This window comes from Phalacrocorax aristotelis, chromosome 10, assembly GCF_949628215.1.
Source record: "Phalacrocorax aristotelis chromosome 10, bGulAri2.1, whole genome shotgun sequence".
In the NCBI taxonomy this organism is placed as follows: domain Eukaryota; kingdom Metazoa; phylum Chordata; class Aves; order Suliformes; family Phalacrocoracidae; genus Phalacrocorax; species Phalacrocorax aristotelis.
In genome coordinates, this window is record NC_134285.1 from 25234642 (window position 1) to 25248596 (window position 13955).

At 59.5% G+C, this 13955-nt stretch overlaps 3 protein-coding genes across 8 annotated transcripts; 2 read left to right on the plus strand and 1 right to left on the minus strand.

The window, feature by feature from the left end:
• Nucleotides 1-572: 572 nt before the first annotated feature.
• WDR24 (WD repeat domain 24) lies at nucleotides 573-8948 on the plus strand. Of its 6 annotated transcripts, none has more exons than XR_012662571.1 (10): nucleotides 573-663; nucleotides 1707-2582; nucleotides 2901-3078; nucleotides 3898-4573; nucleotides 4911-5026; nucleotides 6127-6248; nucleotides 6594-6698; nucleotides 6802-7139; nucleotides 8195-8417; nucleotides 8587-8948. XR_012662571.1 is itself a non-coding variant. In XM_075105946.1 (10 exons), exons 2-10 carry the CDS (start codon nucleotides 2102-2104, stop codon nucleotides 8753-8755), a joined length of 2370 nt encoding a protein of 789 aa, XP_074962047.1. In that variant the 5' UTR covers nucleotides 573-663; nucleotides 1707-2101; the 3' UTR covers nucleotides 8756-8948. The 6 variants fall into 6 exon arrangements, 4 of the variants coding, with proteins under 4 accessions (XP_074962047.1, XP_074962045.1, XP_074962046.1 ...); XM_075105946.1 differs by having other exon boundaries at nucleotides 8233-8417; XR_012662570.1 differs by having other exon boundaries at nucleotides 576-663; nucleotides 1607-2582.
• Nucleotides 8949-9103: 155 nt separating this feature from the next.
• On the plus strand, nucleotides 9104-11123 carry JMJD8 (jumonji domain containing 8). The gene is given in 10 exon segments (XM_075105949.1): nucleotides 9104-9273; nucleotides 9358-9441; nucleotides 9591-9639; nucleotides 9783-9879; nucleotides 9975-10043; nucleotides 10125-10244; nucleotides 10340-10407; nucleotides 10568-10702; nucleotides 10837-10864; nucleotides 10867-11123. Coding segments are annotated over 10 exon segments (801 nt in total). The 5' UTR covers nucleotides 9104-9172; the 3' UTR covers nucleotides 10917-11123.
• A 911-nt stretch (nucleotides 11124-12034) lies between these two features.
• STUB1 (STIP1 homology and U-box containing protein 1) lies at nucleotides 12035-13954 on the minus strand. Its single transcript, XM_075106209.1, is given in 8 exon segments — nucleotides 12035-12226; nucleotides 12229-12291; nucleotides 12641-12678; nucleotides 12681-12756; nucleotides 12949-13005; nucleotides 13584-13612; nucleotides 13615-13673; nucleotides 13770-13954. Coding segments are annotated over 8 exon segments (570 nt in total). The 3' UTR covers nucleotides 12035-12163.
• Nucleotide 13955: the final 1 nt, after the last annotated feature.

Genomic DNA, 13955 nt, shown 5'->3' on the forward strand with positions numbered 1-13955 from the left:
CATCAGCCCTGCACACCCCTGCAGTTCCACGTCCCGTGGGGAGCCACAGCCCTGGTGCTGTGGTGTCCCCATAGTCCCTTCCCACCCCTCCATGGCAGTGCACACCCATATCCCCTGCACACCCACCCCCTAGTGTAGCCTTGTATCTCCCTGTATAGCCACGCCCATGTACCCCTAAACCCCAGTGCACCCCCAATCCCCCAGACAGCTCCTCAGTGCACCCTCATATCCCCTCAGTAGATCCCTATACCCCCAATGCACCCCATATCCCCTCGACACCCCCATTTTCCCCCCTGCATCCCACATCTCCCTGACATGCCCACCCCCAATGCACCCCAGATCCCCCGGCACCCCCACTGCTCCTGGGCCCCCCATATCCCTGGCACCCCACCCTCAATACACCCTATATCCCCCCCGACACCCCCATTTTCCCCACCTGCACACCCACGTCCCTCCGTTTCCCACAGTGAGCCCCGCCCACCACGACCCGTCTCCCCGCGCCAGGGGCGGGGCTTGATCCCGGGGCGGGGCGTGCGAGGCTCGGCAGCGGAAGTGGGCGTGGCTCGACGGAAGAGGGGCGGGGCTCGGCGGCCGTTTCCGTGGTGGGGGCGGCCGGCGGAGCCTGCTGGGTCAGAGCTGCCGGTGGGGCTGCACCGGCACCGGGTACGGCACGGCGGTGACGTGGGGGGCTGAGGAGCGGGAGGGGGCCATGAGGGGGCTCCGAAGGGCTCCTGAAGGGTGAGGGGGGGCACTGAGGGGCCTCCTCTGGGGGGGCCCTGAGTGGGCTCCGGGGTGGGAGAGGGCTCCTCGGAGGGGATCCTGAGGGGCCTCTGGGGGGCTGAGGGATTCTGAGGGGTGAGAAGGGGCCCTGAGGAGGCCGTGAGGGGCGGGAGAGACACCTGAGGGGGGCTCCGGGGTGGGAGGGGCCTCTGAACGGCAGAAGAGGGTCCTGAGGGTCTGTGAGGGATCCCTGAGGGGCAGGAGGGGGCTCCTCTGAGGGGGCGCTGAGGGTTGAGAGGGGACACTGGGTGGTCCCTGAGGGGCAGGAGTGGGCTCTGGGGTGGGAGGGGACTGTGGGGGGCTGAGGGGTTCTGAGGGGCGGGAGGGGACTCTGAGAGGTAGGAGGGATCCCTGAGGTGGTTCTGGGAGGGCCCTGAGGAGGCTCTGAGTGGTGGGAGGGGTCCCTGAGGGAGCTCTGCAGGGCTGAGGGGTTGTGAGGGACCCCTGAGGAGGCTCTGAGGGATGGGAGGGGGCTCTGGGGGGCTGAGGGGTCCCTGAGGAGGTTCTGAGGAGTCTGTGGGTCAGGAGTGGGCCTGAGGATGGGGGGAATGTGGGCTGTGAGGGGGGCTGGGGCTCCTGGTGATGGAAGGGTGTAGGAGCAGGAGGGCCTGGCTCAGAGGGGACCAACCTGTGGGTGCCCCCAGACACCCTTGCAACCTCCAGGCAGCCTTGCTTGCCTCAGGGCTCCCCCAGAGTAGCTGCCAGACCCTGACACCCTGGCCTGGGGCAGGGATGGGAAGAGCTGCTTCTCTGCCTGGCAGGGGGAGCTGCTGCCTGCCCTCCCAACTGGAGAAGCAGAGTGAACCCCTGCCTGTGGTGCTTGCAGGGGTTTGGGGAGCAGGGAGTGCTCCGCAGAGATGGCTGCGGCCTTGTATAACCCAACCTCTTGCTGGAGATGCTGCTCACCTCAGTCCACGTTGCTGTAGTTGGCCTGCTGTAGTGTCACCAAGAGCTGCCCTCATCAGTGGAGCATCTTGGAGGGTTGAACTGAGCAAAAAAGAAACACCGAAGAGGTTTTCAAGAACTCCCTGAGAGGGACTGACAGACAGCAGCAGGAGGAGAAGTCCGGCGCTGGGCTGTATCTCTCTCCCCACAGGTAGCAACCGGGCTGTAGCCTCTTACCTCCAGAGCCTGTTGATGTGGCCACAAAAAGCTGCAGTTGAAGCCACCTGGGCCTGCCGGGACCTGCAGGAGCCAAGCCTGTCCCTTCCCAGCTCTGGCTGAGGTGGAGCAGGGCGGCCGTGTGAGCGTGAATGCAGCCTGTGGGGACACAAGCCTCCAAGCCTGCTCCTGGAGAGGGGAGTGCACCCCAAGGACGGCCATGGAGAAAATGGCCAGAGTCACCACTGCCCTGGGAGGCAATGCCCTCATGGGACGGACCATGTTCTGCCACCTGGATGCCCCTGCCAATGCCATCAGTGTGTGCCGTGATGCTGCCCAGGTGGTGGTGGCTGGCCGCAACATCTTCAAGATCTACTCCATCGAGGAGGACCAGTTTGTGGAGAAGCTGAACCTCCGTGTTGGCCGAAAACCCTCCTTGAACTTCAGCTGTGCAGATGTGGTGTGGCACCAGATGGATGAGAACCTGCTGGCCACTGCCGCCACCAACGGTGTGGTTGTCACCTGGAACCTGGGCAAGCCGTCCCGCAACAAGCAGGACCAGCTCTTCACTGAGCATAAGCGCACTGTCAACAAGGTCTGCTTCCACCCCACCGAGGTCTACATGCTCCTCAGCGGCTCCCAGGACGGCTACATGAAATGCTTTGACCTGCGCAAGAAGGACTCTGTCAGCACCTTCTCTGGTATGAATGCTGGCTGTTGCTTGTCCCCCTACTCTGGTGAGAGGCAAATGTTGGGTGCTTTGCCCTTCCCCCATGCCTGGGAGGAGGGTTTACTCAGGGTGTGAAATCTGGAGCAGGCAGAGGGGGAGCTAAGAGGCATTTTGCTGCTCTTTTTAGCCACTTGGTGGTGGGCTGGGTCTGCAAAGGAGGTGGAAGGTGGCCACATCGCTTCCTGCTTCCCCTCCTCTCTGGGCTGGTGACCGTCATGGCTCCTCTGATGAGGTTTTCAGCCTTGCTGGAACTCTGTCCCACTGTAACTCAATTTCTGTCCCTGCTCAGGCCAGTCAGAGAGTGTACGTGATGTCCAGTTCAGCATCCGGGACTACTTTACATTTGCCGCCACCTTTGAGAACGGGAATGTGCAGCTGTGGGACATCCGCCGGCCAGACCGCTATGAGAGAATGTTCACAGCCCACAACGGGCCTGTCTTCTGCTGTGACTGGCACCCAGAGGACAGGTGTGTGCGGGGCCAGACCCTGCCAGCTGCCCGGCCTTGGCAGAGACAAAGGAGGCCCTAAAAATGGGGTTGGGACCTTTTTAGGGGAAAGCAGGGTCTCTGATACCCTGGCCCTTGTGTCAGGGACTGGGCTGTTTCTGGAAGATGGGTGCAATTATTACATTGATCTGGGGGAGTGTTGACATGTTTTGGTTTTGGGTTTTTTTGGACAAATCAGGGGACCCTGAGGTACTAGGTTGCTAATGGTGGGGTATAGCAAGCTGCTATCATGCCCCTTGTGTCAGGGCAGCCTCTTGCTCCAGTGCTTGGCTCAGGGATAGATGCTGCGCAGCTGCTCTGGGACACGGCTTGCTTGTGTTTGATCGTGTTTTCCTCCTGCCTTTCCTGGGGGGCAGTTGGGTGCGTCTGGAAAGTTGTTGTGGTGCGCAGGTCCCTCCTCACTCCCTGCCAGGCAGCGCTGTGATTCCTCCTGAGCTTAGGGAGGCACTGAAACACGTTCCAACTGGCCTTTTTCCCCTCTGCTGTCCCTGGCAAGTGGAAATCAGAGGTGGTGGGGAGCTGGTCTGGATGGAAGCCCTTCAGATGAGTGTGGCTTTAAAGATGCAGGGCCTTAAACGGGAGCAGGAAGGAGGGTGTTGCCCAACCTGGTTATCGGAGGGCAGAGGCATTAGGGTAGCAGCCCGGCTGCCTCCCCTTGGTGTGGACATGGTCACAACTGTGTCATGAGTGTTTCTCTGCCAGGGTGGGAAAGGAGAGATGCACAGACACAGATCCTGGCCCAAGCTGGCATCTCACTGTCTTTCTCCATCCTTCTTCCAGGGGCTGGCTGGCAACAGGCGGCCGAGATAAGATGGTGAAGGTGTGGGACATGAACACCACGCGGGCAAAGGAGATTTACTGCGTGCAGACCATCGCCTCCGTGGCCCGTGTGAAGTGGCGTCCAGAGTGCAAGCACCACATTGCCACCTGCTCCATGATGGTGGACCACAACATCTACGTCTGGGACGTGCGGCGTCCCTTCATCCCCTCCGCCATGTTCGAGGAGCACAAGGATGTCACCACGGGCATCGTGTGGCGTCACCTGCATGACCCCTATTTCCTCCTGTCAGGCTCTAAGGACAGCACCCTTTACCAGCACATCTTCAAGGACGCCAGCCAGCCCATCGACCGGGCCAACCCTGAGGGGCTGTGCTACAGCCTCTACGGAGACCTGGCCTTCGCTGCCAAGGAGAGCCTCATCAGCTCCGATTCCAACCGCAAGCCCTACATCGGGGACCGGCGTCACCCCATCTTCTTCAAGCGCAAGCTGGACCCCACAGAGCAGTTTGAGTACATCTCCTCCTCCAGCACCCTCAGTGTCTTCGAGACAGATGTGGAGAGCGGCAGCATGGACTGGTTTGTGCACACTGCCAAGCAGTATGCGCTGGCCGGCAGGCCACTGGCTGAGCTCTGCGACCACAATGCCAAGGTGGCCAAGGGCTTGGACCGCAACCAGGTAAGAACTAGGCTGGAGACTCTGGTGCAGGCCTAGGCTGGTGCCGAGGTTGAAAAATGCTGTCAGGATGAGGCCCACCACGCGGGCCCAATGGCAGCTCTCCGTTGGGATGTGGCATCTGGCTGTCCCCAGAAAGTGTACCTCTGCTTGGCACCAAACCCGTAGCGCTGTTGCCTACAACAAGCACTGATCATTACCCAGAAAATTGACCCCCCCCCTCCCAAGAGCCTGCCCAGCTCTAGATCAGCTGATGATGGGAGTTTGCAGATGGGTGCATGGCTGCACAGGGCCTGGTCCTTAGCCTGGCGAGGTCTGACCGTGGCTGTCTCTCATACAGGTGGCTCAAACATGGACAATGCTGCGAATAATCTATTCCAGCCTTGGCACTGTGTCGTCTGTCAACCTCAACCACAGCATGGGGAAAGGCAGCACCGCCCTCCCGCTCATGAACAGGTAAGGTTGCCGGAGCCACAGCAAACAACACGCTGGCTGGGGTGGCTCTGTGAGTGGGAGAGCAGAGACAGCTCCTTTGCTGAGTTGGAGTCACAGGGTGGGAGGAGGGACAGCTCTCCCCCAGCCTCAGGCCACGCTGATTTGCAGGTTGGTATCATTTGAACACAGCCATTTTCCATGTGGGTGTGCGAAGCAAGCAGCCAGGCCGGCCTTGAGCTGTACAGCCTTGTATGCTGCTCCCTTCCCTCCTTGAAATGAAGTTTGAAGCTATGATGGGGCTAGTATCATCTTTGCAGTTATTTAATTAGTGACTGTGACTGAGGGCTGGAGATAGAGAACCCCTGCCTTGCTGCTGGAGCCAGAAGTGCTGGTGTGGAGAGGTTGTCCTCTGCCTTTCAAAGAGAGGACAGCCCAGCTCTGCGAGTGGCTCGCTGGTGTGCAGTGCCCCACAGTGGGCTGATGAAGCAGGAAAACTTGTTTTTCCTCTTCTCAATGACATGTAAAAGTGAGGTGTGAGGACACCAAATTAGCTGTCAGACCTTGCAAGGCTGGGTTCCCAGGGTGAGTGGCAAATCCTCAAATACCATCAAAGGAAACACTCTCCTCAACCAAGCTCTGCATCCAGACGGGTCACTGATTGTTGCTGACTTAAACACTGCAGGCAGCAAGCTGAAGAGCTTTGCTCTGCTTCAACCCCATTCCCTTCTTTTCCATCTTGGTGAAGCCTGAAAGCGGTGATACATAACGAACAGCAAAACACCTTGTAGCAAGGCAGCTCTTGTTTACCTACCTCTGAGGTGAAGGTAAATATTAAGAGGTAGAGTCAAGAGCCTGTGCTCAGCTCTGAAATCATTTAGGAAGACATTTGTGGGCACCTGTGTGGCGTGTGTGGAGATGCCAGGCTTGGTGAAAGGCCTGTGTTAACAATTTTAAGGTATCTTTATTTTTAAGTTAAAAAGTGGGGACAGCTGACTTCAGTGTACTCAGGGAAATTGCTGTATCTTGTGGTTCACCACTGAAATCGGAACTGGAGACCTATTTCCAGACTGTTTGCTGGCTAGAACGGAAGCTGTGACTATTAAATTTGGCTTCTTTCCCAGCTTTAACCTGAAGGACATCCCCTCTGGGCTGGGCAATGAGTCGAGATTGGACCGCAGCAAAGGAGAAAGCCGCACAGAAAACATCCTCATGGATTCTTCCTCCACCCTGATCAACAACGAGGGTAATGTTTCTGGGGTGGCACAGTCTCAGTCCTACAGCTCTTCCCTCCTTAGCTGTAGATGGCCCTGACATAGGATGAACTGGTAAATTTATCCTGTAAATTGGAGTGATTGGGCCTGCTGCAGCTGCCAGGTGAAGCACGCTGAGCCCCAGGGCACTGTAGAAGGACAATTTACCCCCGTGACCCCCACAGTGGTGGCTGCAGGTGCCGGGAATACGACTGTGGTGGAGAGCTGAGCCACTGGGCTCAGATGCAGTCTGGCATGCTGGGGCAGGACACAGAGGGTGCAGATCCAACTGTGTGCCTGAGGGAGATAAGCTGATTTCTCTCTCCCTGGGCACACAGACAACGAGGAGACAGAGGGCAGTGACGTCCCTGCAGACTACCTGCTGGGAGACGTGGAAGCGGATGAGGATGACCTGTACATGATGGACCATGAGAACCCGCACGGTGAGTGTGCAGCTGGTGCTAGGAGGTGTTGCTTGTCCCAGACATGCAGCTGGATATTCTCCTGGCCTTCCCTACTTGTTCCTGAGCAGATCTCTCTTCACAGCTGAAGAGCAGGAATACAGCCTTCCCCAAGAAGCCTTTCCTCTGCGCCATGAAATCGTGGACAACCCATCAGCCTTGGACCACCTGCAAGACAAAGCTGACTCCCCTCACGTCAGCGGCAATGAGGCTGAGACAGTGTCACTGACGCCTGTGGAATCCTTCTCCCTCATCTCCATCTCCCACTCGCTCTATGAGAACCGCCTGCCCTCCGACTTCTTCAATCCCATCGTGCGGGACACCCTTCTCTTCTATGCTGAGCAAGGTGATGTGCAGACAGCCGTGTCTGTCCTCATTGTGTTGGGGGACCGCATCCGCAAGGAGATTGACGAGCAGACCCAGGTGAGACCCCAGGAAGCCCCTTCCTGGTTGCATAGGAACTGAACCCTCACTTCAGGGCTGGTGCAGCAACCCCGCGAGATGCAGTAGGACACCTCGGTGGGACCCAGAGGTCGTGTATCCCAACACAATGGGATCCTGCCTGCACCCTGGGCACCTCCCTTCTTCTCCAGGCCTGCTCTAACCTGGGGTGGGCAGCTTCAAGATGCCTGGTACCCAGCTGGCTGCCCTCCCACCAGTCTTGACAGGGACCCAAGGTGGTGTCCACAGGGCCAGGGTGGGGAATTGGCCTTGGCCTGTTGATTTGGGGAGGGATGCCTTTTCCCCAGCCCCACAGAGCAGTTCCTCTGGCTGCAGGGATCTTGCCTTTCAGATACTGGGCTGGGATCCCGGGGGGATTTTGGGGTGTGTTGGGGCTCAGCTGTCTGTGACCAAAATGAGCCAACAGTGTTTGAACATGAGCCAACAGTGTGCCCTGGCAGCCAAGAGGGCCAACGGTGTCCTGGGATGCGTCAAGCACTGCATTGCAGCCGGTCGAGGGAGGTGGTTGTCCCGCTCTGCTCCGCACTGGTGTGGCCTCACCTCAAGTGCTCTGTGCAGTTGTGGGCACCACAGAACATTAAGGGTATAAAGCTACTAGAGAGTGTCCAGAGAAGGGCCACGGAGTTGGTGAAGAGTTTAGGGGAGAAACCATACAAGGAGTGGCTAAAGTCACTTGGTTTGTTCAGCCTGAAGAAGAGACGGGGGAGACCTCATGGTGGTCTGCAGCTTCCTCACAAGGGGAGGAGGAGGGGCAGGTGCTGATCTCTCTGGTGACCAACGATAGGACCTGAGGGAATGGCAGGAAGATGTGCCAGGGGAGGTTTAGGTTGGGTATTAGGAAAAGGTTCTTCCCCCAGAGGGTGGAGAAGCACTGGAGCAGGTTCCCCAGGGATGTAGTCATGGCACCAAGCCTGACAATATTCAAGAAGCACTTGGAAAATGCCCTCAGACACATGGTGTGAATTTTGGAGTTGTCCTCCACAGGGACAGGAGTTGGACTCGATGATCTTTGTTAGGTCCCTTCCAACTCAGGACATTCTATGACCATCCCCAGGAGCACTGGTACACATCCTACATCGACCTGCTTCAGCGCTTCCAGCTCTGGAACATCTCCAATGAGGTGATCAAGCTGAGCACATGCCGTGCTGTCAACTGCCTCAACCAGGCCTCCACGACCCTGCATGTCAACTGCAGCAACTGCAAGCGCCCGATGAGCAACAGGGGCTGGATCTGTGACAGGTGAGTGCAGTGCTGTGAGCAGGGAGGAGGGGATGGTGCTCTGGTCACTGGGGGGAGTCCCAAAGGGGCTGTGGGGGCAGGAGGATGGGGTTGGTGCCCCCAGTCCCCCCTCACTGCCCCCCCCCCCCCCCCCCCAAATGCTATGCTCACCCCCTTCTCTCCGGTGCAGGTGTCGGCAGTGTGCCAGCATGTGTGCTGTCTGTCACCACGTTGTGAAGGGACTCTTCGTCTGGTGCCAGGGCTGCAGCCACGGCGGCCACCTCCAGCACATCATGAAGTGGCTGGAGACCAGCTCCCACTGCCCTGCTGGCTGCGGTCACCTCTGCGAGTACACCTGAGCCCCTCACTGGCTGGGGCAGACAGTAGCCAGGTGGGGCCGGAAGTGGCAGGCAGGGTCTTATGCCTGCCTGCTCTCACCACACCTCTCTCCGTGTATTTATTTTTGTGTAAATAGGGGCTGGGGGTGCTTCCCCCAGGTCCCTGACCAGCCCTTTTGTACTGGATTAAACCAAAACAGAGCAGCTGAATTGAGCCCTGCCTCTTGTCTTTGCCTAACCCGGCCCCAGCAGCCCCTGGGGAAGCCATGGGGTCCTGGGGGGAGCCCGGTCGTGGGCCCCCCTTGAGCCGTGGGCCCTGCCGGGATCCGTAGGGACGCGCCCAGCCAGTGGCAGTGCGCGGTGTCCGCGCGGGCCGCGGTGCCTGCCGGGAAGCGTAGTCCGCCGGCGGCCGCGGTCCTGGCGCTGTCCCGCTCCCCGATGGCGGCGGCGGCGGCGAGGCGATGGCTGCTCTCGCTGCTGCTGCTGCCGCTGGCCTGGGCCCATCCCGCGGCCTGCGCCGACGCGCCGGGCGGTGGCTGGTAAGGGCGGGGGTCGTGGGGGGAGGGCTGGAGGGCTGTGCCTGTGCTGCGGGGCCCGGTGCCGAGCGGAGCCTTCTGTTGCAGGCTGGCGGGCACGGTCCCGGAAGAGAAGCGATGCACCGTTGAGCGGGCCGACGCCTCCCTCACCTACTCCCTCTTCCTGCAGCGGTACAGACGGCCTGGGCGGCGGGGGCGGGGCAGAGCCGGTGCCCACCGGGGGTGGATCGGGGAGAGGGCCCGGTGCCCCCGGGGGGGTGGGTCGGGGCCGGCCCCGGGTCGCCCTATGCGGGACCCCGGTGCGGTGCTTCTACCCGCAGGTTCGCCTTCTCCCGACCCGTTATCCTACGCGGGATCACGGACAACTCGGTGAGTGCCTGGAGGGGGTACTGGGGGGCTCCCGAGAGGGCTGAGGGCGGGGAGGGGGCACATGGGACAGCGGGGCCATGGGAGCGGCGGCGGCAGCCTCCTACCCCAACCCGGCCCCACCGTGCCCCCCACTCCCACCCCAGGCCTTCCGTGCCCTCTGCACCCGGGAGAAGCTGCTGGCGGCTTTCGGGGCCCTCCCGGTGCGGCTCAGCACGGCCAACACCTACTCCTACCACAAAGGTGAGGGCGGTGGGCAGCACCCTGCAGCCCCCTTGGCGGGCGGGACCTGCCCTGGGGACTGCCACCATGGCCCTACAGCTCTCCCCTGCCTGCAGTGGACATGCCCTTCCGGGAGTATGTGGAGCAGCTGCTGAAGCCACAGGATCCGGCCAGGCTGGGCAGTGGTGGGTAGTGCCATCCCGCTCCCCGCAGCCAGCACTGGGCCTCCTCACCAGCCTCATCCTCCCTGTCTTCCTTACCCCCAGACACCCTCTACTTCTTCGGGGACAACAACTTCACTGAGTGGGGCCACCTCTTCCAGCAGTATGTGCCCCCTGCATTCCGCATCCCAGGCACCAGCCCTGCCTACAGCTTTGGGATTGCAGGTGGGCACCGGCAGAGGTGGTGGTGGGTACGAGCAGCCCCATGGGGGGATCCTGGAGGATTCCCCAGCACCAACTCTCCTCCAATCCCACCGCAGGCTCGGGGTCTGGTGTTCCCTTTCACTGGCACGGCCCTGGTTTCTCTGAGGTGATCTTTGGCAGGAAGGTGAGAATTGAGGGCAGGGGAAGGTATTTGGGGAGGGAGAGAGAAAGAAGACCCTCAAAGGGGATCCCCTGAACATGGTGGGATGGAAGAGCCCCTCTGGGGCTGAGCCCAAGGGGCTAGAGGGAAAATAACGCTGTCCCCCTCCCCTGGTTTCTTCCAGCGCTGGTTTCTGTACCCACCAGATAAAACACCCCACTTCCACCCCAATGAGACGACACTGGCCTGGCTCCACCACACATACCCCACGCTGCTGCCGGCCGAGCGGCCACTGGAGTGCACCATCCACCCTGGGGAGGTGAGTCCAGCCTGGGACAGCCTGTGTCACCTGGGGGTCTCTGCTCCCACCAGGAGAGTGGAGGCGACCCTTCCCCCACAGCCCAGCCAGCACCCCTCAGGAGTCCATGGGACCCCACTGCTCTCTCCCGGCAGGTCCTGTACTTCCCTGACCACTGGTGGCATGCACGCTCAACCTTGACACCAGCGTCTTCATCTCCACCTTCCTGGGGTAGAGCTGGGAAGGACAAGGATGTGTTGCCGTCATCACAGCCACGGCGAGAGCGTGCTGGGGCAGTACCTCCAGCTCCTGCCCTGCCAGGGAAGGGCAGCAGCACCGGCAGCTCTCCACTCAACTACCAGTGTTGGGACCAAGTGCCTGAAGACATTCTGGTTTTTACTCGTCTTTTCCCTCCCCCTTGGATTAAAGTTGTTCTGCCATAGCGCTTCACATATTACTATGTCCTCACCACCAGCATGCAGGCAGGGAGGGTTGTGGCACAGGGGACAGGCAAACCTGTTCTTTGTGGGACGACACTGGTTCCCAAGCCAGGACATGGCCTGTCTGGTGCAGAGAGTGCTGCTGTGAACCACTCCACCTCTTTTTCCACATTTATTGCTGACCTTTTTTTTATTTTTTTTAATTAACATTGGCAAACTTCCAGAGGGTGCTCAAAAGCCAGGCAGGCTGTCAGCCGACCAAAATGCTGGAGCTCAGTCAGCCATGGATTTGTTGGCTGGTTTTGTTTGTTGTTTTGTTTGTTTTTTTAAGGGATTTCAGTAAAAGGAAGAAGAACTTTAACCCAGGTGGTTGTTAGCAGGAAACCATGCTCGCGGTAGGCAAGGGGGACACGTGAGCCAGCCCCTTCCAGCCTGGGGGCAGTTGTTTCCCAGGAAAAGCAGAGGGCAAGTCGGCATCTGCAGCAGGAACGTTGCTCTCCCACCCTGGCAAGTGGCTATTTACATGAATGAGGCGAACACGACCCTGGCCAGGCAGGAGATGGAAGGAGAAGGAAACAACTATCTACACAGGGAGGAGACTGGGCCGGGCCAGACCAGCACCAGGCACTCGTCCTGGCAAGCTCCTCGCAGCACCTCCCCAGCACAGGACGTGATCTTTGAGGATTGTCAGCTTCCGTAGCCAAGGGGGATGCTGCTCTCCAGGTGATGAAGATGTTGGTGAGACTTTCCAGGCCACCGCAACAAGCCAGCCTTCTCCAAAGGGCCAGGCAGGTGCTCCACAAGGAGCTGGTGAAGAGGGGAGCCTGGGGAGACCTTTGTGCCCGCCCAGCCACTGCAGTTCCTTGGGAAGGGAGATGGCAATATGCCCCTGCCCAGCGCTGCTGCTGGCACCTGGAGCAGAAGGGGAACAGCCGGAGAGCGAGTAAGGCATGGTGCCAGCCCAGCAAGAGCTGTCTGTGCTGCTGTGGTTGGGGGGGGGAGGGGTGCCCAGGTGGGCCAGCACTTCTCCCCCCTTAGCCCCTCAGTAATCCTCCACCCAGCCGTTCTCTGAGATAAATGCGTCTATCACTTCCTTCATGGCGAGAGGTTGGGGATCAGCTGGTCCTGGGTCAGGGGACTCCGCGTCACTGGATCAAAATGCCCCACACGCTGCAAGGGAGGAGACAGCCACGAACTGGTTACTCCACGTGCCCAGCCTCAGCCCAGGGCCCAGGCAGCCACGAGGCCAGCACACAGACACCTGGCTGCTGTCAGACATTTGCCAGGGGTGGAAAGAGTGGGGCGGAGGAGGAGCCCCCTCTGAAGGTGCCTCCCAGCCCAATGAGAGCAGGTCAAGGCAGAAGACCCCCTGCCAACAGCCACCTCCTGCTTCAGACAGCACCTGCTGCCTTCCTGCCTGCCCTGGCACCTCTGCAGGGAGCCACCCAGGCAGGTAACCAGGATGAAACTCAAGGAGGTTTTTAAGCCCTTAATTGGGCAGGCAAGATCCTGGTGGTACCTGGAGGTGTTCCTCAATGTCCTTCCTGTCATAGGTGATCCGCTGGGCGTGATGCAGGGCTCTCGCATTAGCTCAAAACTGATCTTCCCGCACAGGTAGTCAGGGATGTCCCGCTTCTGGCTCAAGAAAAGCAGAGCTGAGTCAGGAGGGGGCTTGGCAAGCCCAGTATCAGGGGAAAAGAAAAAAGGGTTGGAGGTGGCATCGGCTCAGATCAGGAAAGCAGGGAAAACGGAAGCGTTGGTAGCAGGGACTCAAGTAGGTTTATGGTGAGCAGCTCAAGATGGGAGTGCAGGCTGGGGGACACTCACCTTCCTCTTCTCATCCACTTGAGAGAAGAGCTCGTCCATGTCTGCCAGGTATTTGTCCTGAAAGAGAAGGTGTTGAGACAAGGGCACCCCAGTGTACAGGGGCTACAGGTTCCTGGGGACAGAGCCTTGAAGCCTCCCATCCCACGGGTGCTGTGCCAGGCAGAGATGAGGCAGTGGGGCCCTGGTGGCCCCTCTGTCTTCCAGCCCCTGGCCGGTTGTTCGCACAGCTCCAGGCTGAATGGTGTGACAGGAGCGATCCAGCTTAAAAATAACCTGCGTTTGTGGGCTATTTTTATCTGGGGATTAGTCCCCTGTGCTGGGCCAGCACCCAGACCCACACGCAGCTGTTGGAGAACAGGTATGGCAGCTGGGGAGCGCAAACAGGTGGTGCTGCTGCAGGGCTGGGCAAGAGATGACAGCAGGGACAGCTGTCATGGGGGGGGACATAAAAGCCCTGCAACAGCAGCTCAAGCTACAACATAAAGGCTGAGAAGCCTCAGGGTATCCTGGCTTTCATCTGCACAGCTGCAGCCCTGCGGCTTCCTCAGCCACAGCAGAGTATGGGGATGAGGATGGGAGGAGGAAGCCCGGCTCATCTCCCAGCTTCTGTGAGCAGCCCCAGCCTCCCCACTCACGTGTTTGGCCTCGATGCTGGCCAGCTGAATCGGCTCCGGCTCTCGTCCGTGTTTTCTTCCTGCTGAGTCTTTCAGCACTCAGTCAGCTCCCTAGGACAGAACAGGGAGGTCAGAAGCAACTGATGGATGCTATCACTCTGTAAAAAAACCCTTTATGGGCTTTGCCGCTGCCCTGTGCCATATTACCTCTCCTTCTCTGCCATAATCAGCTTGGTCAGGTAGGAGTGCAGCTCATTCTCCTGGTTGATCCGCTTCTCCTCGTTGCTGTTCCAGCGTTTCTTCTTGGCAATTCGCAGCGCACTGGGGATATCGTCCCCAAAATTCAGGCGCTGCTCCTTAGCAAGGTTGTAGGCTGGGGAGAGAAAGGGCATC

Excerpts from the sequence above, each read along its gene's own strand:
- WDR24 (XM_075105946.1), top strand. The coding sequence starts at position 2,102 with ATGGAGAAAATGGCCAGAGTCACCACTGCCCTGGGAGGCAATGCCCTC. Across the intron at positions 4,574-4,910 it reads AGGGCTTGGACCGCAACCAG|GTGGCTCAAACATGGACAAT; the intron begins GTAAGAACTAGG and ends TCTCTCATACAG. Across the intron at positions 6,249-6,593 it reads CACCCTGATCAACAACGAGG|ACAACGAGGAGACAGAGGGC; the intron begins GTAATGTTTCTG and ends CTGGGCACACAG.